General features: G+C 52.8%; 11 protein-coding genes and 1 non-coding gene across 12 annotated transcripts; 4 read left to right on the plus strand and 8 right to left on the minus strand.

Annotated features, from left to right (window-relative positions):
* Window positions 1-62: 62 nt before the first annotated feature.
* HNT2 (Dinucleoside triphosphate hydrolase) lies at window positions 63-2028 on the plus strand (the record flags this gene model as incomplete). Its single annotated transcript, XM_062880817.1, has 4 exons — window positions 63-119; window positions 248-266; window positions 351-1346; window positions 1376-2028. 4 exons carry the CDS (start codon window positions 63-65, stop codon window positions 2026-2028), a joined length of 1725 nt encoding a protein of 574 aa, XP_062729323.1.
* On the minus strand, window positions 2018-6068 carry NIT4 (Nitrogen assimilation transcription factor nit-4). Its single transcript, XM_062880816.1, has 3 exons — window positions 6025-6068; window positions 3439-5962; window positions 2018-3384 (listed from the first exon to the last, which is right to left on the minus strand). Exons 2-3 carry the CDS (start codon window positions 5025-5027, stop codon window positions 2301-2303), a joined length of 2673 nt encoding a protein of 890 aa, XP_062729324.1. The 5' UTR covers window positions 5028-5962; window positions 6025-6068; the 3' UTR covers window positions 2018-2300.
* A 336-nt stretch (window positions 6069-6404) lies between these two features.
* QC761_603650 (uncharacterized protein) lies at window positions 6405-8435 on the minus strand (the record flags this gene model as incomplete). The annotated part of the gene is made up of 1 exon (XM_062880815.1): window positions 6405-8435. One exon carries the CDS (start codon window positions 8433-8435, stop codon window positions 6405-6407), a length of 2031 nt encoding a protein of 676 aa, XP_062729325.1.
* A 518-nt stretch (window positions 8436-8953) lies between these two features.
* Window positions 8954-9546, minus strand: QC761_603649 (uncharacterized protein; the record flags this gene model as incomplete). Its single annotated transcript, XM_062880814.1, has 4 exons — window positions 8954-9148; window positions 9221-9271; window positions 9338-9478; window positions 9544-9546. 4 exons carry the CDS (start codon window positions 9544-9546, stop codon window positions 8954-8956), a joined length of 390 nt encoding a protein of 129 aa, XP_062729326.1.
* Window positions 9547-10115: 569 nt separating this feature from the next.
* On the plus strand, window positions 10116-10200 carry QC761_0091090. The gene has a single exon. It is a non-coding gene; the product is annotated as a tRNA-Ala (tRNA).
* Window positions 10201-10664: 464 nt separating this feature from the next.
* QC761_603630 (uncharacterized protein) lies at window positions 10665-12129 on the minus strand (the record flags this gene model as incomplete). Its single annotated transcript, XM_062880813.1, has 5 exons — window positions 11932-12129; window positions 11739-11820; window positions 11574-11656; window positions 10895-11492; window positions 10665-10829 (listed from the first exon to the last, which is right to left on the minus strand). The coding sequence occupies exons 1-5, from the start codon at window positions 11964-11966 to the stop codon at window positions 10665-10667; spliced, it is 963 nt and encodes a 320-aa protein (XP_062729327.1). The 5' UTR covers window positions 11967-12129.
* Window positions 12130-12350: 221 nt separating this feature from the next.
* Window positions 12351-15165, minus strand: ARG2 (Amino-acid acetyltransferase, mitochondrial). Its single transcript, XM_062880812.1, has 2 exons — window positions 14559-15165; window positions 12351-14475 (listed from the first exon to the last, which is right to left on the minus strand). Exons 1-2 carry the CDS (start codon window positions 14625-14627, stop codon window positions 12520-12522), a joined length of 2025 nt encoding a protein of 674 aa, XP_062729328.1. The 5' UTR covers window positions 14628-15165; the 3' UTR covers window positions 12351-12519.
* QC761_603610 (uncharacterized protein) lies at window positions 15120-16700 on the plus strand. Its single transcript, XM_062880811.1, has 2 exons — window positions 15120-15565; window positions 15621-16700. The coding sequence occupies exons 1-2, from the start codon at window positions 15521-15523 to the stop codon at window positions 16497-16499; spliced, it is 924 nt and encodes a 307-aa protein (XP_062729329.1). The 5' UTR covers window positions 15120-15520; the 3' UTR covers window positions 16500-16700.
* A 263-nt stretch (window positions 16701-16963) lies between these two features.
* QC761_603605 (uncharacterized protein) lies at window positions 16964-17388 on the minus strand (the record flags this gene model as incomplete). The annotated part of the gene is made up of 2 exons (XM_062880810.1): window positions 16964-17010; window positions 17070-17388. The coding sequence occupies 2 exons, from the start codon at window positions 17386-17388 to the stop codon at window positions 16964-16966; spliced, it is 366 nt and encodes a 121-aa protein (XP_062729330.1).
* Window positions 17389-18931: 1543 nt separating this feature from the next.
* VMA9 (H(+)-transporting V0 sector ATPase subunit e) lies at window positions 18932-20018 on the plus strand. The gene is made up of 3 exons (XM_062880808.1): window positions 18932-19219; window positions 19310-19393; window positions 19458-20018. The coding sequence occupies exons 1-3, from the start codon at window positions 19209-19211 to the stop codon at window positions 19588-19590; spliced, it is 228 nt and encodes a 75-aa protein (XP_062729331.1). The 5' UTR covers window positions 18932-19208; the 3' UTR covers window positions 19591-20018.
* A 9-nt stretch (window positions 20019-20027) lies between these two features.
* Window positions 20028-21098, minus strand: QC761_603600 (uncharacterized protein; the record flags this gene model as incomplete). The annotated part of the gene is made up of 2 exons (XM_062880809.1): window positions 20572-21098; window positions 20028-20515 (listed from the first exon to the last, which is right to left on the minus strand). Exons 1-2 carry the CDS (start codon window positions 21011-21013, stop codon window positions 20028-20030), a joined length of 930 nt encoding a protein of 309 aa, XP_062729332.1. The 5' UTR covers window positions 21014-21098.
* Window positions 21099-21490: 392 nt separating this feature from the next.
* Window positions 21491-23374, minus strand: QC761_603590 (uncharacterized protein; the record flags this gene model as incomplete). Its single annotated transcript, XM_062880807.1, has 1 exon — window positions 21491-23374. One exon carries the CDS (start codon window positions 23372-23374, stop codon window positions 21491-21493), a length of 1884 nt encoding a protein of 627 aa, XP_062729333.1.
* Between the last annotated feature and the right edge of the window lie 180 nt (window positions 23375-23554).

Here is a 23554-nt window from a genome sequence, read left to right on the forward strand (position 1 = left end):
CTTTTGCTCTCCAATTACCCACCTGACCGTTTCAAAGATTGAGATACTTGCTTTTATGCTGAATGCCAACTGCCACATCAACATTGAGGTCGGATGCGACCTGCGCGGGGACCTTTTTTGTGAGTGGCTGTGGCAACCGTTCATTTGACTGATGTAGGCCGAGCTTCTTCCGCTATAAGCCCGCTAAATCCCACTTTCACTCTCATCAACAACACTCGGCTTCAAACGACAGTCAATAACACCACAGATCGGCAAGCTATTCCCAAGTAAGCCAGCCACCATGCTCTCCTCACGAGCATCAAAGCTAAAGCCTTTTCCCGGTGTATATTCTCACCGTTCTTTATCCCCAGGAACATTCCCGCACCAGCAACAGCGGCGTTTGCATCACCAAAAACGACCTACCCCACCACCACAACCACCACAATTTGGACAACCACAACAACAACGACCAACTCTCACCACTTTTCCAATCCCACTACCCTCCCTCTCAAGAAAAATCCCCTCCCTCAAAATGTCCACCTCCCCCTCAAAATCCTCCCCTCCTCCCACCAACATAACCTTCGGACCCTATCCCATCCCCAATTCTCAAATCTTCCTCCTCACCCCCCTCACCTTTGCCCTCGTCAACCTAAAGCCTCTTTTGCCAGGCCACGTCTTGGTGTGCCCTATCCACCCACACAAACGCCTCACTTCTTTGTCTCAGGAAGAACTCCTCGACCTGTGGTCCACCGTCCAAAAAGTCCAGGTCATGCTCGCTAGGCATTACTTTCCTTCCCCTGGCGCCCCGGAGCAAGGGAGTTTTAACATTGCTGTTCAGGACGGTCAGGAGGCAGGGCAGACGGTGCCGCATGTGCATGTGCACGTTATTCCGAGGATCAGAGGTGTGACGGAGAAGGGGGGGGATGGGGCGGGGGATGAGCTTTATGAGAGGATGGCTGGGGAGGAGGGGAATGTAGGGGGTGCGTTGTGGGATAAGGAGAATGGCTGTGGGGAGGAGAGGCCGGTGGGGAGGGGAAAGTTCGATCGGATTGAGGATGCGGAGAGGATGGCGAGGGAGGCGGGGGATATGCAGAGTGAGGCGGAGGTGTATAAGCGGGTGTTGGAGGAGATGGAGAGGGATGAGGTTAGAGATTATGGGATAGAGAATGAAAAAGGGGAAAAGATGGCTGACGATGTGGTAGCAGGTGAAGAAGTAAAGTCACGGCAGTGGGGGGTGATGGGGTTTGGAGAGTATTTGATCTTGGAAATCAAAAACAATCTCGGGTTGGCCAAGCAAGAGGTGGAGGCGTTGAATAAAGGGTTGGATGATGGCTATGTTCGCAAGCCGATGAGCGAATTGCTGGACGGTATGATTGGTTGTCGAGGAAGGGGGAAGCGGCAATTGAGGATGAGGAACCACCAGACGTTGGAAAGCTATTCGAGGGTGATAAAAGAGCGATGAAGGCTTTGGACCGGTTTGATGGTTTTGACGACGACAGGGGACCAGGTGGTTGGGAGGACTATCAAGTGGACTACGAGTTTATGGCGCTGTATGATCAGAAATATGACCAGTGGAAGGGCAAGAGGAGGAAGCAGAGGCGGGAGGCGAGGAAACGGCGGGCGGCTGGGTGGGAAACATTCATTTCAAGCAAGCCTGCACACAAGCCTTTCTTCGACGAAGACGAGAACTTTTCCCTTGGGCATGGCTCGGACGTTGACGGATCCGGCAAAGACAAGACTGTCCTGATCAGGATTTTGAACGAGAAGAAAGGTGTGTCTGCGAATTGGCACTTCAACTTTGAAGCCTTGACGGTCGATGAGGACGTTCAGAGGAGGTTTTTGATCGGGGTTGCGAGGGCCGAGAGGCAGCGCAAGCTTGCTTTTGTGAGATTTCCCATCAAGGGTGATGATCTAGGGGGATGGCTGGCGGCCAAGGGGGTCAACGGGGGGAAAGGTGGGGAAAATAGCAAAGTAGTCCAGGATCGCGAACAAACCAAGGGAGGTAAAGGTGGCAAAGGGAAGGAGGGAAAGAAGGCAAAGGCGAAATAATTGTATGATAGATGTCAACTGAATCGAAAAGGCCCGAGATGTTCACACGCTTATTCAATCGCTTTAACCAAAGCAAATATCACGCAATAAATGCCATGCCTAACTCTTCCAAGCAACAAATCAATCCGATTTGCAACTAGGGAAAACGTATATAAACTACCTAGGTAACCAACCAGAAGCCCATTTGTAAACTGCCCGCCAATATATCCCAAAAGAGTATCCGAAATAAGTCAGCAATGCTCCCATCCCAATGATAACCTATTGCAACAAATCTAATCCAACCCAGGAAGATGATCCAACGTCCCCATCGACCCCAAATTATCAAAACCTCCGGTATCCATCTCATTACCTCCCCTGCCACCACCATTCAACCCCCTAAACATAAAAAGCGATGATGGATCACCATTGCTCGGCCCTTGGTTCGTTTGTTGCGGTCCGCCACCGTTCGACGACATGCCCCATGTCTCAAAATTCTGTTGCCAGTTCACGCCATCCTTGATGTACCAATCCTGCCCGTCAATCACATACCCCGAATTCGAGCTGACATGTCTTCTTGGGTTAGGGTTGAACGGCGAGGGGTTGTACGAAGGCATCGGCGGTTGTGGTGGTTGCGACACGGTCGACCAGGCGTTCATTGCCGATAGGGGATCAGCTACCGACATGGCCATCGGGGAAGTGGCGGCCGTGGTGCTAGCTGTGTGCGATTGTGATTGTGGAAGTTGGAGCCCAGCCACGCTGAAGTTGGCGAGGATATCCGGGGACATGCTGGCTGCTGGGAGGCGGCTGTCAAAGGTCATTTGTTGGTGTTGATGACTCGATGGGTACATATATGGGTTTGGTGGACTGTGTTCGGCTTTGGTGTTTGGTGAAGCGGGCAGGGATTGTGGTGACTGCGCCGAGTAGTGTGATGATTTGTTTGGTGACGGGACGTCCGAAGTGCTAAACGTGCCATACTTCTCGTCGGTGCGGTTGAGCACCAAAGAGGCTTCTTCGGGAAGCTCGACATTCCATTTCCGCGCAAGAACGCTGAGGATAGACAGTGTTCTGCGAGCGCACAGCCAATCCTCAGCAATTTCTTCCAGGTGTTTGATGCCGTGGATAATGTCTCTCTTGGCTGTCTTTTCAGGTAGGTTGAGCATGTGAATTGTGCAGGCTGAGTGCACCATATATACGGCGATATTGCAGATCTGTCGTAGGTTATACATCTTTTTGTAGAGGCGCATCAGTTTGGAGATGGCGCCAGCGTTGGAAGTACATATCCTCCTGGGCGAGACATGTGATGGTAATGGTGATGACGACGGGGTGTATTTGAGGAATGGCCGGAACAGGTGGATGTACTGCAGGTGATAGAACATGCTGCTCAAGGTTAGCCACAACGCATCAAGGGAAAAACAAATTAACGAGACATACTGCATCAGGATGACGTTCGGCAATTGCCCTTCCTTAGGCTCAAACTCCTTTGGCAACTCTGCTTTCCAATCCTCTAGTCGCCTGTGCAGCTCGCTGAGCTTCTTAAGCTCAACGTATTTCCCACTAGAGCGTCCTATATGGTTAGGGTGGTAAAAGAAGAGCAGCAGATCGCTGCTAATCTCGCAAAGCTTCGATAGCTGTAAACCAGTGGCCCTTGTTCGGGCAGGCTGCTTTGAAGATTGGTCAAAGCCAGCATCTGTGTATGGCGACCACATCATGGCGTCTTCGTCTGGAAATACATCGTACTTTGGTACATTGTATGAGTTCTTCGGAAGTTGAGGTAGCCGGCCGAGGTAGTTTGACCAGCACTTGTCGAATAGGAAACACCCCCAAAATGTGATCCTTCGGGCATCCACCTCCTTTTCATCCAACGAATCCTTATCCTTGGAGATACCGCCAATGTCTAGGTTGAGACCAATGTCCTGAGCCATCCGGAAACTCATACCGCTGTATACCCAGCCCTTAGCCTCCCGACCACATCCCGCTTCTCGAACAGACATGAGCGCCAATGCCTGCACAGTGGTGAGTTTTGGCTTTTCGTACTCGTCATTCTCCACGATAAGCCTCTTTGCCTCGGCGAAAAAATGGTCCCCCTTCGTTCTACTGTCGCCGGATAACGCAAAAGCGCCCGGTACACTTGTGAAGTGGCATCCAAGAGATAACATCGCATTGACCAGCAGTGACGAACAATACACCGTGGTTCGTGGCTGGCCTCGTGGTTTCCCCTTGAAGAAGTCTCGGTAAAAGAGGTCCTTCGACAGCGTCGTGAAATAGGGGTAGTGCCAGTTGAAGTACATGTTTATGAGGTGAACGATCAGTTGTGTGTCCTTGGTCACTTCGGTCCAGCTAGTCACTGGATCTTCGCCCGACAGGTAGCTCTCGGATTCTGGTTCGTCAGGTACGTTGGCGGTTTCGCCGAGATAGATCAGATGAGATGTCCCGCCGATGAATCGAACCGAACCATTCTCCAGCCTCAACTCTCCCATCTTGCGCGCCAATTCCCTCTCGCCTTCGACGGGTAGGTTTGCCGAATAGTCGTCGTCCAATCGGCCAAAGTCCTCCTCCTCATCTGCTTCATTGGAGATGTCATTTTTGAGAATGGACTCGGCGACGTTATCCAGGCTGTCACAAGTACGAATCTTTTTCACAATAGCCGGTACGTCCTCTTCGGCGGCGTTGAGGATGGCCTCAATCAAAATCTGGAGAGTCGAGTTCCTGGCCTTCATGCTGTCCGTCTTCTCACGGTAGACGCCCTTGCGGCGATGGTCCGAATTGGGATCATAGACACATTCGGTGCCGTAGACGCTGGCACATGCCGCGCAGCTCGGTAGAGCACCATCGCATTTTGATTTCCTCTTGCGACAGGCAATACAAGCAGTGCTGACACACCTTCGTTTCTGGTTGGCGGGATCGGCGGCGCGCCTGGATTTCTTCTTGGACGGTGGCGGCGGGTCGGTGCTCCCTCCCGCAAAAGCATCCAGATCTCCGTTTTCAAAGGAGGCGGCGACGGCGACGTCGGTTCCCTCCATCTTCCGGGTCGGCGGCGACGGCGGGACAAGCGGTGGATCCCGATCACTTGTATGATTGCGGTGCTTGACTTGCGGGTGCCCCGCGATGGCCGGGGCGGTGGGGAAAATCGGAGCGCGGTGTGTCAGAAATGAACCCGACGATTCTGCGAGTGAGTGCCGAGTGATTTGAAAGCACCAGGCCACCCGCTGCCGCTGCGGGGAAAGGTAAGGGGCGTTCCGAGCTAGAGACGCGGGGGTCACCCAGCTTTTTTTTTCACGGCCCACTCTGGAGGTTGAAGCTCCAGCTCAAGATTCGGCTTTTCAACGCTCACCTCTCACCCGCTGGGTCGTAATGTCAGGAGGGGAATATCTGGGTTCGAACAGCCGGAAAACAGCAACGGCAGGGTGTTAGTCACGGCCAGTCATGTGGTGGGTGGTCAGGAGACGCCCGTTGTTGTGTAAGCCTTGTCTTGGGCCACGGGTGGGATGCGGCAATAGCTAGCGTTGACACTGGGTTGACGGCAAGGCTACCGGCAAAACGTTGTTTGGGATTCCTGAATGATGCAGGAAAAGTGGAGGAATTCAGAGACAGAAAGGAATGGCGAGAATTGAGGGAAGCATGAGCATATCAAAGACGCACGCGACGAAATAAACGAGCGAGGTTGTCTGATAGGCCAACGCAGTCTATTGGCATGGGTGGCAACCGTCTGCTGGTCGACCTTATTCAAGACCGAGAGAATCATAGCTGCTGGACATTGAGAAAGAAAGATCCGACTGCAGCATGCGGTGTTTGGTCGAGATAAGTTACCGCTGCTGGCCAGATCGCCGCAAGATAAGGCTGTTTCGTGATGGGTGGTCAAGGTGAGCTGCCATTCGGTCTGGGACGACCCGAAAGGTGGGATGGTGTGTTCCCGTTCCCTACGAGGTGTGAACAGCGAGCGAGACATTAAAAGACCCTGGGAGGCCGGGTTTTCAGCCGGGTTACCCGTCCAGCGTGGCCCTGGCTAAATTTCCTTACCTAACAGAATCGCACTGAGCAGGTTTCGTAAACAAGTCAGTCTGGTTTTGAAGTTTACTGACAGCTTCCACCAGGTCTCATGGCCTCATGGCATTCTGCTCAACATGATCAAAATGATATGGGCTTGATAAGATGCCTGGCTCGGCAGTTCAAGTTGATTCGCTACCTGGTCCCGGGAATGCCAAGAGCGAAGGATCATCACCAAGAAAGGCTTGGCTTGCGGGTCTAGACCAGAGTGTGGGGGTAACCCCGGATTCTGAATACGGGTTATCTATTGGTTGCCCGGATAGCTGCATAACATGTCGACGACGACATCCATGGTGAAGCCTTCAATTTACACTCTTTTATGAAGACATTATTTCGAACCTGCAGCCTGTACTCTAAGACTTGCCTGCGGGTGCTAGTAACAAAATCCTCTCCGGCTTCGGAATTGTGCTCAACTTCCTCATGTCGGTCTCATCCACCTGGATCCCCTTCTCCCTAGCCAAGTCAATGACGGCCCAGATTCTGGAATCCTTCTCCCAGTAGCACCGATCCAGCAACGCCATCAGCGTATCTTCCGTGGGGTACTTGGCGACTCTTTGGACCAAATGCTCCCCCATATCCCACAACCGCGCAAACGCCAGGTCAAGGTCCCCCTCCCTGTCAGCCGCAAGATTGCGCACCGTATCATTAAGGGCCACCAACGGCTTCCCCACCGTCATCGTTGGGCCGATCCGCGGATAGGCCCGAGCAATCAGGTTCCAATCTTCCGCCGTCTTGGCCTGTCTACACAGGTATCCCAGCCCCCAATCACTCCCCTCCATAAGTGGCTGCACCCTCTCAAGCGCGTCCACTAACGCCCCCATATCCCCCTGCAAGCCCACAAACTCCAACAGCGCCACCGGCCCCGAAGCTGGCACCTTCCTCCCCTTCTCCTTCAACTCTTTCAAAATCTCAAACACCCTATTCGCCATCTCCGGCTCCCTCACTAACAACCTCAGTATACTCCTCGACTCCTCCTTCAACCCGGGGTACGACTCGGCCTTGATGCTTGCCACCTCCAACGCCTCCTCCAACTTCCCCTGATCAGCATAGCAATCCACCAACGCCTCATAATGCAACCCCGTCATCTTGATCCCCCTTCCAGCCAACTCCTTAAACGCGCCCGTTGCCAGCCCCTCATCACAATGCCTTGCCCCGGTGTTCAGAGTATTATTCAGCATCCCATCACTCGGCACCACAAGCCCATTCTCCACCAACTTCCCCCAGAGGTATTTCGTCCCCTCGAGATAACTCTCCCTCGAACACTCCTCCAACATATAATACCACACCTCCATCGGCACCCCGTCCAACCTCCCTTCTTCCCCCCTCCCTTCCTCCCTCCCAGTCTCCAACCCAACCCTCATCATCAAAACCTGAAACGCCTCCTCCGTATACCCCCTCTTTCCCAGTACATGAACCACAGTATCCCACCCCGTCCCACTCATCCACCTCCTTTCCCCCTCCTCTTCCCACCCCACCACCTCCTCCAACGCCTCCAACGCCAGCTCCTCCTGCCTCTCCCTCAGTAACCCCAAAATAACATCCTCCCTCACCTCCTTGATCAACTCCTCCCCGTAAACAACCCCTATCCGTCTCAATATCAAGTTCCTAAGCGTGTAATCAGGGTGAATAGCCAGCAATTTAATCGCCGCCCTCCAAAACTCCTTGCTAGGGGCAATACTGGCTTTGTCCATCTCCTTGAGGATGTCCTCGAGCTCCCAGGCTGAACCCCGTTCTGGATCCCAGTTTGCAACAACCAACGCCCGGTAGAGGAGTTCATTCGGGGGTTGGTGACGGTCGGTGACGAGGTAGTGGACTAGTGATCGGATTTTGAGACCCGTGAATCGTTTGGAGTGTTTGGAGTGGGAAGTCAACAGGCGGGTGAGGGTGAGGAGGAGGGTGGGGGTTGACAAGGAGGCAAGGAGAGATGGGGGGATGGTGTTGTCGGGGAGGGTGAGGATGTCAAGGGAGGGGGTGGTGATTGCTGGGGTTTCTGGTTGGTCGGTAGTGGCTGTTGTTGTAGTAGTAGAAGTAGTAGTAGTAGTTGGTAAAGATGAGACCTCATGCTGATATTGCTCCTTCAGCAGCTTCCGGTTGGCTTTTTCATGTTGCCATAACCTCTGGTTTTTCCCTGGTCGAGTCTTTTTCGATCTTTGGGCGAGCTGAGAGCCATCTTCAATAACAGGATGTTGCTGTTGTGGTAGCGTCAAGTTTGAAGTAAGCAGTCCAGTGCTGGAACCATCTTCTTCATGAGCAGCAGCCGCGGTAGAAGTGAGCCTGCGCAGTACTAACGGCCTCAGCCTCGACGTCTTTTGAAAAAGTGCCGCATCGATTGACGGGCAGAGACACCTCCAAAGGCCATCGACCACTTGGCGGGGAGCTGCCATGTTAAGATGGTCGTGAAATCAAGCTTCTTGGTGGTGGTGGTGACCGTTGATCAGGGTTGAGAGCTCAACTAAACTTTTTGGAGGGGCCAGTGCCAAGACTTGAAGTCAAGGTACGTACCTTCTCACTCAGACGCCAGATCACGTGGGTCCCTCTGTTCATGTGACAGGCTCTTGTCCAACATGAAAGCTGGCTGTTTATTTTCTTATTTTTTTCTGTTATTATAGTTGGTACTCCAGGCCAGTGAGACAAGCCAAATCAACGCATGCTATGCCGCAACAAAGGTATGCTGTTTTTCACACCAGCTAAAAGCAACCCTGCCTTCCAGCTCAACACATGACCGGGTATCTTCTTTTGGCTGTTAGAACCTCCGCCTGTCCCCCAGGCTCGGCAGCCCCAGAAGAGCACTGGGAATAGCCTGAACGGCAGGCGATAAATCCCTGCCTTTCCTCGCCTTGAACCGCCGTAGTAGCATATGAGCCTCCCCATCAAACACATCACTCTGGAAACAACTCCACCCTCACGCACCCCTATTCCCACCTCTCCCACCCCTCCCACCTCTCCCTCTCCCACCCCTCCCTCTATCACCCCCACCCCTCCCACCATAATCCCCTCTCTGATGTCCTCCCCGTCCCCCTCTATACCCACCCCCACCCGACTGCTGCTGCTCCTTGACAATATCGATAATCTCGTCCGGAACTCGTAGGTATTTAATCTGTCATTCCCATCATTAGCCCCCATCCCCATCCCCATCCCCATCCCCTCCCCCCCCAGGGCTCCTACTCACATTATTCCCCTTGACATAAACCTCCGGCAACCTCACAAACTTATCCCCCTCCTATTCAACCCGTCAGCATTTCATTCATTCCCCTCCCCACCAGCGAATTTAGAGCGCAAAACCCACAGGACTAGTCTGCACCACCTCCCTCAACGTCAAATTCATCCAAGTATCGCACAGCACCAAATGCCCATTCAGCGTCTCCCCGTTCTTGAGCTCGACCAGCATCGGGTGGCCCTGCGCCGCGTTAAGGAGACCAAGAGGCAACTGCAACGCCCCCCCCAATCAAAATCAGCAAAATACCCTTTTCCCCAATCCCCCTCTTGACGTACCATCTTTGCTCGGCTATTCTCTCTCCCCTTTTCCTTCTAAAACCCAACCTTTCGCCGCGCGTAGAAATCGTTTTCAATCGAAAAGAAAGATATTCGATTGTCCGGCGTGTCGTGTGGCGGCAAGTGGTGGGTAATTCGTCGTTTCGTTAGGTAAGGTAGGTAAACAAACTCGCAATGAATAGGTGGTTGGCAGACATCAGACAACCAAGCGCCGCCCAAGAAACATGACTTCAGCGCGTCTCCCTTCCCTAACCCCCCCAGCCTTGCGGGGACACTGTAGTGGGGGACCTGAACCGTGCACAGCCGACAATTACCCGACTAAATTCCCCTCTAGCGCGCGACCGTTGTGGGGACCTAAACTTTGATGAGACGACATGGCACGAAAAAAAAGTCCCAGAATGGGAGTCAATAACCATGTGAGGGATGCACTTCCATGAGGGAAACGAAAAACACTGCGAGTCTAGTGACATTGAAAGCACTCTGATATCAAAAACTCAACAGCTGAAGTTTTCTGTGGACTTAGAATCAAAAGTAAAGCAGAATCATTTGCTGAACCAGCAAAAGAGTAGGTTTGGACGAGCTGGGAATCGAACCCAGGACCTTTCGCATACAGGCAAGTATGCTAAGCGAACGCTCTACCAACTGAGCCACACGCCCCTGGTTGTTTGATGGAGGTTGCACCCAGAAGCAGCTCTTATCATCGAGATCATTCCCTTGACAGCGCACATCTCACTCTAGCAAGGGACTCTCAACCACAGTATGATGTTCAAGATAAACCCATCTGATATCTCTGTAACCTGACAAAAACAACCCAACCATTTGGATGATGAATCCGAGATAGACTATACCCCCCCCCTTTGCGCAACGCAACAAAAACCAAGAGACCACACCAACCCCAACAACATCCGTTACAGTAATCCATTCCGTCATGCGTTCCCAAATCTTTTGACACGTTACCCACCACAGCCTGAGAGACCAGCAAACACGCCCGTTTTAGCTTCTTTCCACATTGTTCATTCTGCCAGCAGGTTCGTCATGGCGTTAAATGGCGCTCTCTCGGCTCTTGCGGTAACTCGCCTGCGGAGCAGCTGGAGTTAGTATACCGCACTTCTTCTCTCTCTCTACTGGAAAGAATAAGCCGAAGCACGACTTGCCTCCTGTTCAACTTGCAGACCGTCAATGACAGGGGCAAGTTCACTGAGAATCTCGTGGGCCTTCTTGTGGAACTCAATCTGAGCAGCAAGGAGCTCGGCCAGGTTGCGCAGGGGTTCGGGAGTATCGACAACCTATTTGTGGGTTAGGGCAATCAGCGCTTCGATCCTCGGCCTCTATGGGTGACAAGAATACTCACGTTCTTCATGACACCAACAGCCTCCTCGGTCTGTGTGACAAACTCATCCTCAGCCTTCTCAATTTCCTCTTGGGCCTCAGGGCTGAGCTCCTGCTCGTCGTGCCGGCCACTAGGGGCCGCTCCACCAAGCTTCCAGGTGGTGCCCTTGACACGGGCCTTGACAGCATCCAAAGTCAACCTGGCCTTCTCGACCGCCTTGCGCGCGCGGGTAGCAAAGGTGATGTTGGTGTTCAGGGTGGTGTTCCACCCAGCCAAGAAGCGGCTTTGAACCTGGGCGTCCTGGGCGAGGCGGGCCTCTCCAACACGCTCCATGGCGAGCGCATACTTCTCGAGCGCAGTAGCAAGAGGATCCTCACCGGAGGAGGTGTGTTGCTGGTGGAGAGCCTGGGAGCTGGCCAACGAAGCGCGGGCGATAGCATGATGGAAGGTCTTGGGTTGAGGCTTAGCCGAAGGAGGGGCGGTCAGGGCAGCCTGGGCTTCGGCGGGAGAGGTGGCGCTCGACAACAGAGTAACCTTCTCGGAGACGGTGCGACCAAGGTCCTGGAAGGTCTCCTTGATATTAGGGGGGTAGTCGTAGGCCTCGTTGGAGTATTGGGAGCTATCCAATGATGGAGGGGTCAGATGGTGCCACCGAAACAACGAGCTCCGAGCTCAGAGAGCATCCATGTCACAAACTTACGTCACAGCCAGCATCTTCTGGTGGACAGCCTTGAGCGCATCCACGCGCTTCTCAAGGTCGATGTAGTCGGGTGGGAGTTCGGTCTGCAAAGCCAACATGGTCAACCACTTGTTCTCCCTTGTCGCCAAGCAAGCCCAACGCCGCCAGGAAGCTATCAATGCGCACCTTGTCCTCAGCCTGGCCCAGCTGCTCCTTGGTGTACTGGAAGGTGCGCGAGGCAAAGGGGGTGATCTGACCACCCAAAGAGCTGTAGAAATGCCATTGTCAGCGGTTCGCTGTTCGAATTTCCATTGTTCTGGCGGTCCGAGCTCGAGGTTTATCAAACAATCCAGGGCGTCGAGAGAGGGGTTGTCCGTACGTGAGACTCTTCTGGAAACCCTTGAAAGCGTCCATCTTGTCGGGTTTTGGGGTGCGGTATTGCAGTGTTCAGGGGACGTGCTTCTCGACGGCGGACTCAACGGGCGGTGACCGTAGCTTTGCGAAAAGGAGGATGCGAGGTTGACGTTGACACCGAAGCTTTGTGTCAAGTGGGCGTTGTTTAGGGGACAAGGCGCCGATCCCTAGCTGCTGACGCCCCGCTAAACATTCCGCGTTGCAGCTGTCAACCCTGAATTTCATTGGCCGCGTCATGCTCCGTGCGTCGCAGCCGTGATTCTTTCAGGCAGCCAAGCATAAGGTCCAAGCATGTGCTTCACCTTTTATCTTGGTGTAACCTCAAGCATCATCATGAGCATAAAAGGTCGCCCTATGATCCATGATGGCTCAACAACAAACAGTCGATATATATGTATATAAATGACAAGTGATTTGTGTATCCTCGGCAGCATGAAGTCCATGGTAAATACTTTCCACTTGAAACATCGGCATCGATATACTCGAAATGCAGTTGTTGAAGTATGGTATGCTAGATAAGTTCTTATCATTCTCCATATGTAACCGTCACCTTTCAATCCGCCGCTTTCGAATCAGCCCAACTCGGCACAACACCCCTACAAACATCCTCATAGTCCTCCATGACCTGATCCTTCACCGCGGCCTCCGGCGTCGTCCAAAACATCGCCCAGTTACTCCCGGGCAACTTTCTCACCCCCCTGCTCCTCTCAAAATACCACTTATTCACCGGGTTATCCTTCCTGCTCCTCCAGCACACCCCATTCGGGAAACAATCCCTCACCATGGCATTGAACACAATATCTGCCACACCTCCCGCCCCTTGACACTTCTTCAGCACGGCAAACTTATCCAGGTAGGGCACTAATCTACCCGAGTTGTACGCTGTCTCCTCGTCAAGCCCGAATGGTCGTTCCCAGGTGAGGATCGCACCGCCTTCGTACTCGCCGGCGATGATGATACCTGCGAGGGAGTCTTGGACTCGGTTGAGGTAGTGCTCTGCGTCTAGCTTGCGGTCGAAGGAGTCGTTGATGAGGTGGATGAGTCGGGGGAGGTCGACGCACGTATCTGTTAGTTTCAGGCGGGGGGTGCCCGGTTTAGGTGGTTTCCAGGACCGTGTGCGGGTGTCGGGGAAGATGGTAACGGGGAGCCCTTTCTTCGCCAGGGTTGTGGTGGGCATTCGGGATGACCTTTGGTATGTACCATTTGTCGTTGATTTGATCCGGCCGATGGGTAGAGACGCCGAGTATATCGGCCGGTCGGTGAGAAGGTTGTGAATGATGGGATTCTGCCATCTTCGTGTTTTGACTTCACCTGCCATAGCCTCCTCGGCGTCTCTTCTGATATCATATGCTGGATTCGACTGTAGGTTTGCGGCTTCGATTGGGCTGGTTATGACCGCGGAAGCTGTCGAGGGCAGGATTGCTAGTATGTTCTTGACGAGCTCTAGGTTTTCGATGTGTGAAGCTTTCGGGTTGCCTGAGATACCAGGTATTGGGCTCCCGTTATCCTGTGGTTCCGCTGCACTCAGGGTCGCCTTGATGCTGTTGAACTGTTCTTCGAGATTGATAAATACCCGCGCGCCATCGCCCAGGTTCCTAGCGGGAATTCCACCAAAGGGGTCGATGATGATCACCCTGTCTACCACAGCGGTCCGGGTTTGATTTTGGCCAGCATTGACCTGAAGCCCAGCAAAGTATTTGGCCAAAGCAAAGATCACTTCATTTGCGTCAGCCGCCGTGTGCTCTAGAGTCTCTTCGACCACTGCCCGAGAGGGGACCACTAGGATATGGCCATGCCTGAGCGGCGCGGTGAATGCCTGCCCAAAGCCAACGGAGAGCTTAGTATGACCAAGAGACGAAGCGCTTGGTGGAGTTGTACTCCGTTTCCAGATGCCTCCATCAACAAGTTCCGCGCCTGGTGTGCCATACTTTTGAATGGCTTTCTGAAGTCGGTCTGTTTGTTGCGTCACCACATCTTTCCAATCCAGAACTGAGCTTTTCTCTGTGCTGCATTCGAGAACAACAACACTTCGAAGACCCAGATCTCGCAGCCGGGTGAGCGTCTTAGCGACGCCACCCAGTAAAGTGTCATCCCACGTCTGAGGCTCGCGAAGCTTCACAATCGCCACACGTGGTACTTCATCGGCCTCTAGAGATTCCACTGGAACGGAGCCTTGGACGAAAAATGACACATCCTTGGCTTCTGGGATTGCTTTGTCGCTCACAAGGGCGGTAAAAGCTGGTGATTCCTTTGGCACCGCTCTGGCTTTCGATGACCCATAGGTCTGAAGGTATGCCTTTGCATCCCGCTTGGTCGCCGACGACTCCAGTACTGAAATCAAAAACTCCCTGTCTGACTCTCTCTTCTGCTTTGCTTCGGCAGCAGAAGGGTGGCTTCGGCTGGGCTTTGCGCCATTCTCAGCCGAGGAGAAGTGACGTCGCTGAGACACTGATATCACCGACGTTATGGTGGTGTGATTTGGCCGTTGCTGGTCGCGACAGATTGAGGACTAAAAGCGCTCAGATTAATACCAAACTTCAGAATATGACTGATCGGAAAATGTAGCGATATATGCGCCAAGATATATCTCACCTGAACTACCGAGGTCGCCTTCTTCCGCGCACCGTTGCTTCTCGTGAGCATAGCTGCGACCAGTGGCATCGGGCGGGGTGGTTTGAGTCACAAAAGCTGTGATATAAATTATTTCGAAGAACGTACGGGCGGCCAGAAATGGATAATTCAATCCAGCACGCCCTGCATCCACTTTGGTGTGGCGAGAATCCCTCGAAAAAGATGAAAGAAAAGGAAAGACGGAAGGGTCCAACCTCGGGACTCCATCTGACCACGCAACGCAGCAAAGCCCCGAACACTAAAACCCCATGTCGGTGAGAATTATCAGATCATCAGATAAGATACCCCGCAAAAAGGGGAAAAGGATGTTCCTTGGCAGGCTCATCAAAGACCCAGAGCATATCTGGTAGCCGTAACCATGTATTCTAATTTGGCTGGTGTTTCATTCCGATGATTGGGTGTACCTAAAAACCAGCAGCTCAAGAGGAATTACCCCGCGGTTTGACCAGATCACCAAAACCGTTGCAGTATGACATAATTGACCATTGAGTTTCTTGGAAAGGCTCAATAGAGCTCAGATGAGATGACTTCTCATCAAAATCAACGAGTTGAGCAAGCCTGGGAAGATTGCAATCAGGTCAAGCCAGACAGACCTCTCAAACATGCAATCGCACCCACTCGCTGATATCCATGAACCAACAGCCTCTCCCCCATTAGCGAGAATGACATGAGCTTGTCAGATGGAGCATAAAGCCGATTGGACTTCCTGGTCCCGATCGACGGCGGGCCGGTCCTGTATCTGACCGGAAACCGGAAGAGGGGCAGATTCCCCACTAACTCTAAGTGGTCCTCATAGCGAAGAGTAGAATTAATATATCTCGGAGCACCTTCAACTCTAATGTGATATCTTTGCTTCTAACCGGAATTCCCTACAGGCTCGGCAACACATCAAACTCACCTACCAGTACCACATCTATCTCACAATGACCTCAACAGTCTTCTGGATCGGCCTAGGAAACATGGGCCGAGTAAGCCTCTCAATCTCCCCCTTACCTTCATATGTATTTCAACTAACACCCCCAGGGCATGGCCAAAAACCTCGTTCTCAAAGGCCCCCTAGACAACCAACCCCTCCTGGTCCACAACCGCACCAAACAACGCTCCCTCGACCTCGCCTCCCAACTCCCCCCCGGCAAAGTCACCATCCTCGACTCCATCTCCTCCGGCATCCGCCAAGCAGACATCATCTTCCTCATCCTCTCCAAAGACTCGGTTGTCGAATCCGCTATCTCCGAAATCCTAACCCACGACCTCACCGGCAAGCTGATAATCGACTGCTCAACAATCCACCCCACCACCACAACCCGCATCGCCAACTCCATCACCTCCCGCGGCGCCCAGTTCCTCGCCGCCCCCGTCTTCGGCGCCCCAGCCATGGCCGACGCGGGACAGCTCATCGGCGTTCTTGCCGGCCCTTCCGCCTCAGTTGACCGTGCCCGCCCTTACTTCAAGGGCGTGATAGCCAGAGCAGAAATCGACATGTCTGACGAGCCGTACGGGAAAGCCCTTACTCTAAAACTGGTCGGGAATACTTTTGTCTTCAACATGGTGGAGCAACTTGCCGAGGGGCATGTTCTTGCTGAAAAGTCTGGTTTGGGGACCAAGTATCTGCATCAGTGGGTGGAACAAATGTTTCCGGGGCCGTATGCGGCGTATTCGACGAGGATGCTGAGCGGGGACTACCATACGAGGGAGGAACCGCTTTTTGCGGTTGATTTGGCGAGGAAGGACGCGGGGCACGCGTTGAAGCTGGCGGAGGAGGTGGGGGTGAGGATGAGGAATTTGGAGGTGGCGGATGAGCATTTAAAGGAGGTGAAGGAGTATGCTGGGGAGAAGGGGGATATTGCGGGGATTTATGGGGCTGTGAGGAGGGAGGTGGGGTTGGGGTATGAGAATTCGTGATGGGCTATGTGGGAGTTAAGGGCCACGGTAGTATTTCACTGTTGGCAAGACGGTGATGAAGTCTGCGTAGAGTGGAGAGGTGCTATATCTTAGAATAGGGAGTGCCCATGGAGAAAGTTGCTCTAATGTTGTCAAGATGCTCAAAAAGTGTAAAGAATGAACCTGGTTATATCAAGAACTGGTCCCAAATTGTTACTTTGCAAGCGATCATTAAAAGAGACAACAGCTCCTGTGTCATCCCTCCTCAAGAAAAAGACCGTAGAGTGACGTTCAGACCTACAACAACAAACTCATTGATTCCACAATAGTCCCCTCACTCACTCACTCTAGAATTCCACCACCCATTCATTATCCCTCAAGGGAAAACATCCGTCTCACAATTAAACTTCAACTGCTCGGCAGAAAGATACTGCGCCGGGCAATCATACTCATCCTCCTCCGTCGGGCGACAGTGGCCCCAAACCTCATCTTTCAAACCCAACCAAGTTCCAGTCCCGATTCTTATAAATAGCTATTCACCCAAGTGTCAGCACACATCCTCTCACAGCCCGTTCCCTCAATAGTACTCACTGAAATGACCAAAATCAACATCAAACTCCAACCGCTCGAGATCCTCCGGATTCCCATTATAGCACCCATCCCCATCGCAAACAACACCCTCGATCTCGCTCACGTCCCACTTTTGGAGAATGAGCCGGGTATTCTTGACGTCTTCGCAGCTGTGAGGGGGGGGGAAGCCGGGGAAGAACAGCCAGAGGACCTCACCGCCGCTGCCGAGGTCGGTGCCTTCGTAGATCCAGATGTCGGCTTTGGCGGTGGTGAGGAGGGCGGTGGTGAGGAGGGCGGTGGTGACGAGGGTGACGAGGGTGGTGAGGGTGGTGAACTTCATTTTGGAGGGTTTGGAGGGAGAAATGCACAACGATTGTTCATCTCCGGTGGTTGAGGGTTGAAGCTGATCGATGGCTGGTGAGTAGAGGAGGGACAAACGGCGGAACTTGTACCTCCCTCTTTATACCTGAGACGGGCGTTTGTTTGTGCCTCTCTGAGCTGATCAATGGTGAAATGGCGATATCCCATGTCTACCTAGTCTTAGTATAATGGTTCTGAGCCAAGTTAGCCAACGGTAAAATCGTACCACGATAGCCGCTGCGATCGACATGGTGAACTTCTAGTTTCGTGTCACCGCCGTGTGGATGGTGATTTGTTCGAGGAGAAGCTAGAAAGCAACTACCTGGGGGAGCCGTACAGCCGATGTTGTCGTATTAACTACTTTGAAGACATTTAAAGTTCGAAAAATGATTCTCCATTCGGTGTTAGTAGGATTTTATGTCAAGGTTGATTCCAAGGAACGTGGAGATCTTAAGTTTAAGGGCTAATACAACCATGCGAAGCCGAGCAGACGACGAGACTCTCTGATAATACCATGCTCTCTCTCAATACACCCATGAAATCTTCAAAATCCCCATAAAGTTACCTACATCCAAACATCTCCAGAGCCACGATCCCCCGGAAGAAAAGTTGACCATCAACCACAGCAGAAGACCAACATAGCGTCCCAATGGCGGAGAATTGCTATGTACATCAATATCTATTGTCGATCTTTAAGAGCAAGGTACAGAATGTGAACTTCCTAAAGAGGCTTGTTTTCTCGATCCAATCTCTATGCTTGTTCTCAGTCGATACGTTGCGATGCCAAGGGCTGTTGGGTTTGGTATGGGCAATTCGACGTCATGTCGAGACTATCGAACGAGGACACGCGATATGTTTGACTGGGACTTGAGTAAGAAAAGCATCGACAATGGCCGAAAACAATCGGAGATTTTGGGCATTGACCATTTGGTTTAAGGCCTTTGAGTTTGACTTGTTCAGCTTGCTGGAAGGTGACAGAAAAAAATGACAAACAGCTCACCGGTCATCCACACTTTGTTTGATTGTGGTGATGCGGCTACGAAAATCCGGTGGTTTTGGAGTCGAACATGGAAGCTCTCAGGGGCCGAGAGCAACCGAGGTTGGGGACATGCCCTCGGCCAGCAGGCTTACCGCTCGATCATTTGGCCGGTGCAACTGTTCCTTGTTGGAAGATGTGTGCGGGAAGAAATATATATACTGTCGTTAGGAAGGAGCAAGCTGTTGGCCTGACAGGTTCTCTGACAGCTTCATAACGACGATGTCGTGGCTGGGGCTGGCAAGGCAGGAGTCGTCGATCTTACCCTAACCTACTCAAACTGATACTAATGTATTTAGGAAAATCACGTAGGAGTTTGAAATCAAGAGGACATCACAAAATGGAATCATCGACCTGGTGTCTTGCTGAAAGAGAGGAAAGTACCGAGTGTATGGTAACAAGATGAAAGATAAAACCGTAATTGCACACTCAGCGTAATATTTCACGACCTACAGCGGTCTTGACATCTTCATTATATAAGCAGCACCCTGCACCCAGAACCCTGGTCCAAGCTTGCCTTGTTGCATGCTGGCTGCGCCTTGAAGCTCCAGCATCATCCAGCCAACCTCCAACCAGCCGCCGCAACACCATCGAACCTGTTGTCGTCGTCAGGAACATCAACGATTAATACCACCCCCGAAACGACCATCATCGCCATTCGATCAACAAATTCCACTTCCAATTGAAACACCACCCTTACCTACCCTTCCAAATCGCGCAGCACCAGCACCCCTCCTCCCCGTCAACGAAACCAAACATTCACCATGGCCAACGGGTAAGTCCCTTCCCACCCCCAACATTTACCCCCAAACCACCCACAACAACAATGTTATTGCGCAAATAGCTAACCACCACCCCCAAACAGATGGAGCATCTTCATCGGCCTAGCCATCATTCTCGCAATGTGCACCGCCGCCTGGGTCTTTGCCCCCAAGGGTGAAAACCAAGTGTACGTCTTCCCCCTCCTCACCCCCCACCCTCCCAACCTCCAACTAACCTTCTCTCCCCCACAGCCTCTGGCGCTCCTCCCTCATCCTCGCCTTCGTCAGCTGCTACCTCATGTGGGCCATCACCTTCCTCGCCCAGCTTCACCCCCTCATCGAGCCGAGACGGTCCGACATTCGCAAGGAGTTTGTCCACCATTAGACCACACAACCAAAAGCTACAACGAGATGGCACCTACCAAATAGATGCAAGCCTCAACACGAGGCTAGAACTATAGGCGGCGAGCAATAGGACGATGATGACGAAGAAGAAGAAGGGGGAGGTTATTGGCATTGTTGTACGAATACCCACGGCACGGCATTCATAAACAGATTCTTTTTTTGGGGCTGGCGTTTATTTGTTTTCTTTTGCTTTTTGGGCGGCGGTTATAGGACGAACCAGGGGGGACGGGAATGAATCAAGCCTTGATAATGGAGGCTTTTGGGAAGAATGACGGCTGGAATTTGTACATTTCGTAAGCGGGCAAGCCCTTCGGAGGCTTAATATCATGAACATTGGGCACACGTCTTTTCCATCAATTCATGTGATAAATACCCAAAAGTCAACGCTTTATTACTTTACCAAAAAACACTCCCCCTTTATCCCACAGCCAACCTCCCCGCCCAATCTTTTAGATACCCCAATAGCACCCCCAACTCCCCTAACCCCCGTCCATCACCTCCCATTATCTGGCCCCCTTCCGTCCCTGCCGTCCAAGAATCCACCCCTTCTAACCCGGCAGCCCACAGCACCACCCTCCCCATCGCCCATCTGCTTAGCGCCCCTGCCATGGCCAAGAACGCGGCAACGCCGTAGCTGCAGTCGAGCAATATCTTCAACGCCTCAACATTATTAGCCACCACCGCCCATCCCAGCGACCTGGCCGCGGCGGGAACGTCATATTCCCATATGACCATCAGAATAGGGAAGAGCTTCGTAGAAGAAGAGACGAGAAGGGCCGTGGAGACAGAGTTTGGACGGGGATACCGGGGTAGGATGCCGAGGAAGGGGAGGGGGGAGAAGCGGGAGGAGGTGAGGAAGCGGATGGATAGGTGGAAGGAGAGGGTTGTTAGGGTGCAGAGTAATACTGTTTTCGGCATCATCAGCATGACTGATTGTTGGGGAATTGGTGGGGACACAGACGGAAAAAGACGTATTGAGTAACAATGGGGCGTTCTGCCAGGCCCTCGGTGTCACTGCTCTGCCTTTCGATCCTAGCCCAGGTGAGGTAAACGTCAAATAGCAGTAACAAAACCCCCAACCGGACGATGCTCGGGGCGAAGGCGTCTTCTTCTTTTTTGGGGTGGTCGGGATCGGAAGGGTCGGAGGAGGGGGTGTTCATCAGTGTGTTGTGGAGTAAATGTCGGTACACCTGCGGTTTTATGAGGACTAAATCGATGAATAACACCACAAAGTCGTGCTCGACGTATTTGTCGCAGAACCGCCCGCAGTTCTTGCAGACGGTGAGCCGGATGTTGTGGCCGCCCGAGGCGGAGGGCTTGTTGGTGGTGGAGGAGGTGTTGCTCGTTCCGCCCTCGCGCCAGAGGGTTTTCACTGGGTGGCGGCATTCGATGCAGATTGGCATGGTTGCGGCTGAGAGGGGGGTTATCGTGACATTTGAAAGGTTGTGTATAAAAGGCAAGGGGTGCGCCGTGGTGCACCGGTTTGTCGTCGTGTCGGAATATTGAATGCGATGGGAAATTGATGATGCTCAATGGTGGTGTGAATGATGGACAGTCGCGATGCGCCTCGATAAGGGTTCTTATCAATAACTTAGCTAATCCAGGCATGCGCAGGGAAGCTGGCTGTTGGAAATGCGACCCCCTGAATGAACCCTGATGGTCAACCTAGATCCAAGCACTTGTCAGAGAGAAAAGAGAATGATCCAAAAAAACCTATTTTGATCCAGTAAATCCAACACGCTGCGCCAATTCTTGCTATATACCCTAAACAAGCATTCAAAAGAACAGAAAACAAAAACCAGCAATCCGCAATGAAGGGCTCAACCTGCGCAATGCACCACTTGCCAAATTCAAACCCCACTTCCTGAGCTACAGAGATCCTAATCAGCCTTCTTACTCCCTCCCCTCCCCCTCAGTGCAGCTGCCTCTCCAAAACTCCTCCCTGATGGGCCAGCAACAGCCGGACTGCCCAGAGTCCCCCCAAAATTCGGGTCATGCCACCCTCTCCCGTCATCATCACTTCCAGTGTTCTCCAATTCTATCAGATCACCCTGTCCGTTACTCCCTCCATACATCCCGCTCACCCGCCTCGGTCCCAGAATAGGCGTGACGTTCCCCGATTTTGCAAGTTCGACACCCTTCTCGATAGCGCCTCTCAGCCAGGTTTCCACAGCAAGAGCCGCCTTATCGAGACCTGTCCCTTGTCTGCTCATGGCGGAGGTGTCCTGGCCCTCTCCAAACGGGCTCTCCGCAATGGTAACCGGCGCATTAGCATCGTTGGTGAAGCCAAACCGAGCCCTGTCCATGCCCATGGCCGACATGGAAGGCAAAGAGTCAAAGTTGAATCCGGGAACATTCTTCTTAGCCCAATCGTTGAGAGGGTCTTTTTGTGGCCCAGGGGCTCGCACATTTCTGCCGAGCGAGCCTACACCTCCTGGACGGCGCATCCATGCCGGTCGGGGATCGTTATCGCTGGTGGCAGCTATCAAGTTTGATCGGGTGGGTAGGTTTCCATGAGAGGATGCAATCGGAGAACGGGTGGACAACAGCGAAGGGCGCCGAGAAGAGGGACTTTTTGGGCTTCCAATATTTGGCTCAGAAACACTGGTGTTGGGGGCATCAACTGAAGCTCGAGGAGTTGACAAAGATGACATGGTGTGAGTGCTTTTTTTCCTGCGAGGAGGAAAGTACCCAAGCGACCTCCGAGAAACTCTGGCAACTTCGACTGGGTGAGGATGGGAATCGATTGATACCCACCGTACATGGGTCCATGGGCGGTCGTTGTCGCCTGACTGTGATTGTTGCTCCAGCTGGTTACTATTTCCTGGATTCGAGAAAAAGTCGCCTCCATTGGTTGGCTGCCCCCATGGATCTGTTGTGTCTGGTGTTCGTGCCAACAGGTCAACCTTCGCTGCTGGGTCGACTGGTGCTTCACAAGTCTTGCCCCTGACCTCACACGCATCCACCGGCATCATCAAATATTTCCTGACCTGGATTCCATCTCTTGACCAGAGGCCGTTGGCCTTTCGAAAAGCATCCTCTCGACATCTGTATTTCAGTACCACCCCGGCATACGTGTCTGTTGGTTGAACATGGTGAATGTAAACCAAGTGTTCCTCCGTTTCGTCATTCAATACCGTCCTGCCCAAATCCTCATCTGACCCCTTCTTCTTGAACTTTCTACCAAAATCCAAACCCCCATTCACACCTTCGTGGCTTTCAAGAATACTAGCAGTCCTCATCGCTTTCAGTCTGGCATCCCTCTTGGCCAATGTTCCAGTGCCAATCTCGTCGGAGCGGGGTCTGGTCTCACCCGGCGGCGCGGGGCCCCATGTGTTTGTGGCATCACCTTGACCGCCGCCTTGCCCCCCCTTTGCCCTGTTCCCGTTTGTTTGTGGTCGGTGCGACTCTCCGTTGATAAAAGACTCCCCGCCTGCAATCAATGTGGTGGCAAGGTTCTGGACCGAGGCCCAGCTTGGCGCCCAAGTGCCTCCTAACAAACCCGCGCCTTGTCCTGAACTTCCTTTTGTGTTGGGACGATTCCGCGCAACTTCTGTTCTTGCATCATTTCTGCCTGTTACTGAGCCAATATGTGCGGCGGGAATCGGAGTCGCACCACGGCTGGTAGACCGACTGGAAGAGTTGTCGGGGTCGTCTTTGTAACTGGCTTGGCGCCGGTTTCGTGGCCGAATAAAGCTGGAGTCGGAATCCCGGGAGGCGGAGGGCAGGAGTGTGCTCGAAGAGGCCCGCTGCGAGGGGTTCATTGCATCGGGTATCGCTCCGGTGAAGCCGCTGCTGCTGCTAACCTCGACGATGCGCCGCGATGACGGTATAAGAGATAGGGCATGGAATTATGACTGGAACTGTGGAACCATTGAGTTGCGGCGAAAGGTGAATACAGTCGTATCAGCTCAACGGACGACTGCAGGACGTTGGGAGACGAT

This window comes from Podospora bellae-mahoneyi, chromosome 6 (assembly GCF_035222275.1).
Source record: "Podospora bellae-mahoneyi strain CBS 112042 chromosome 6, whole genome shotgun sequence".
Classification (NCBI taxonomy): domain Eukaryota; kingdom Fungi; phylum Ascomycota; class Sordariomycetes; order Sordariales; family Podosporaceae; genus Podospora; species Podospora bellae-mahoneyi.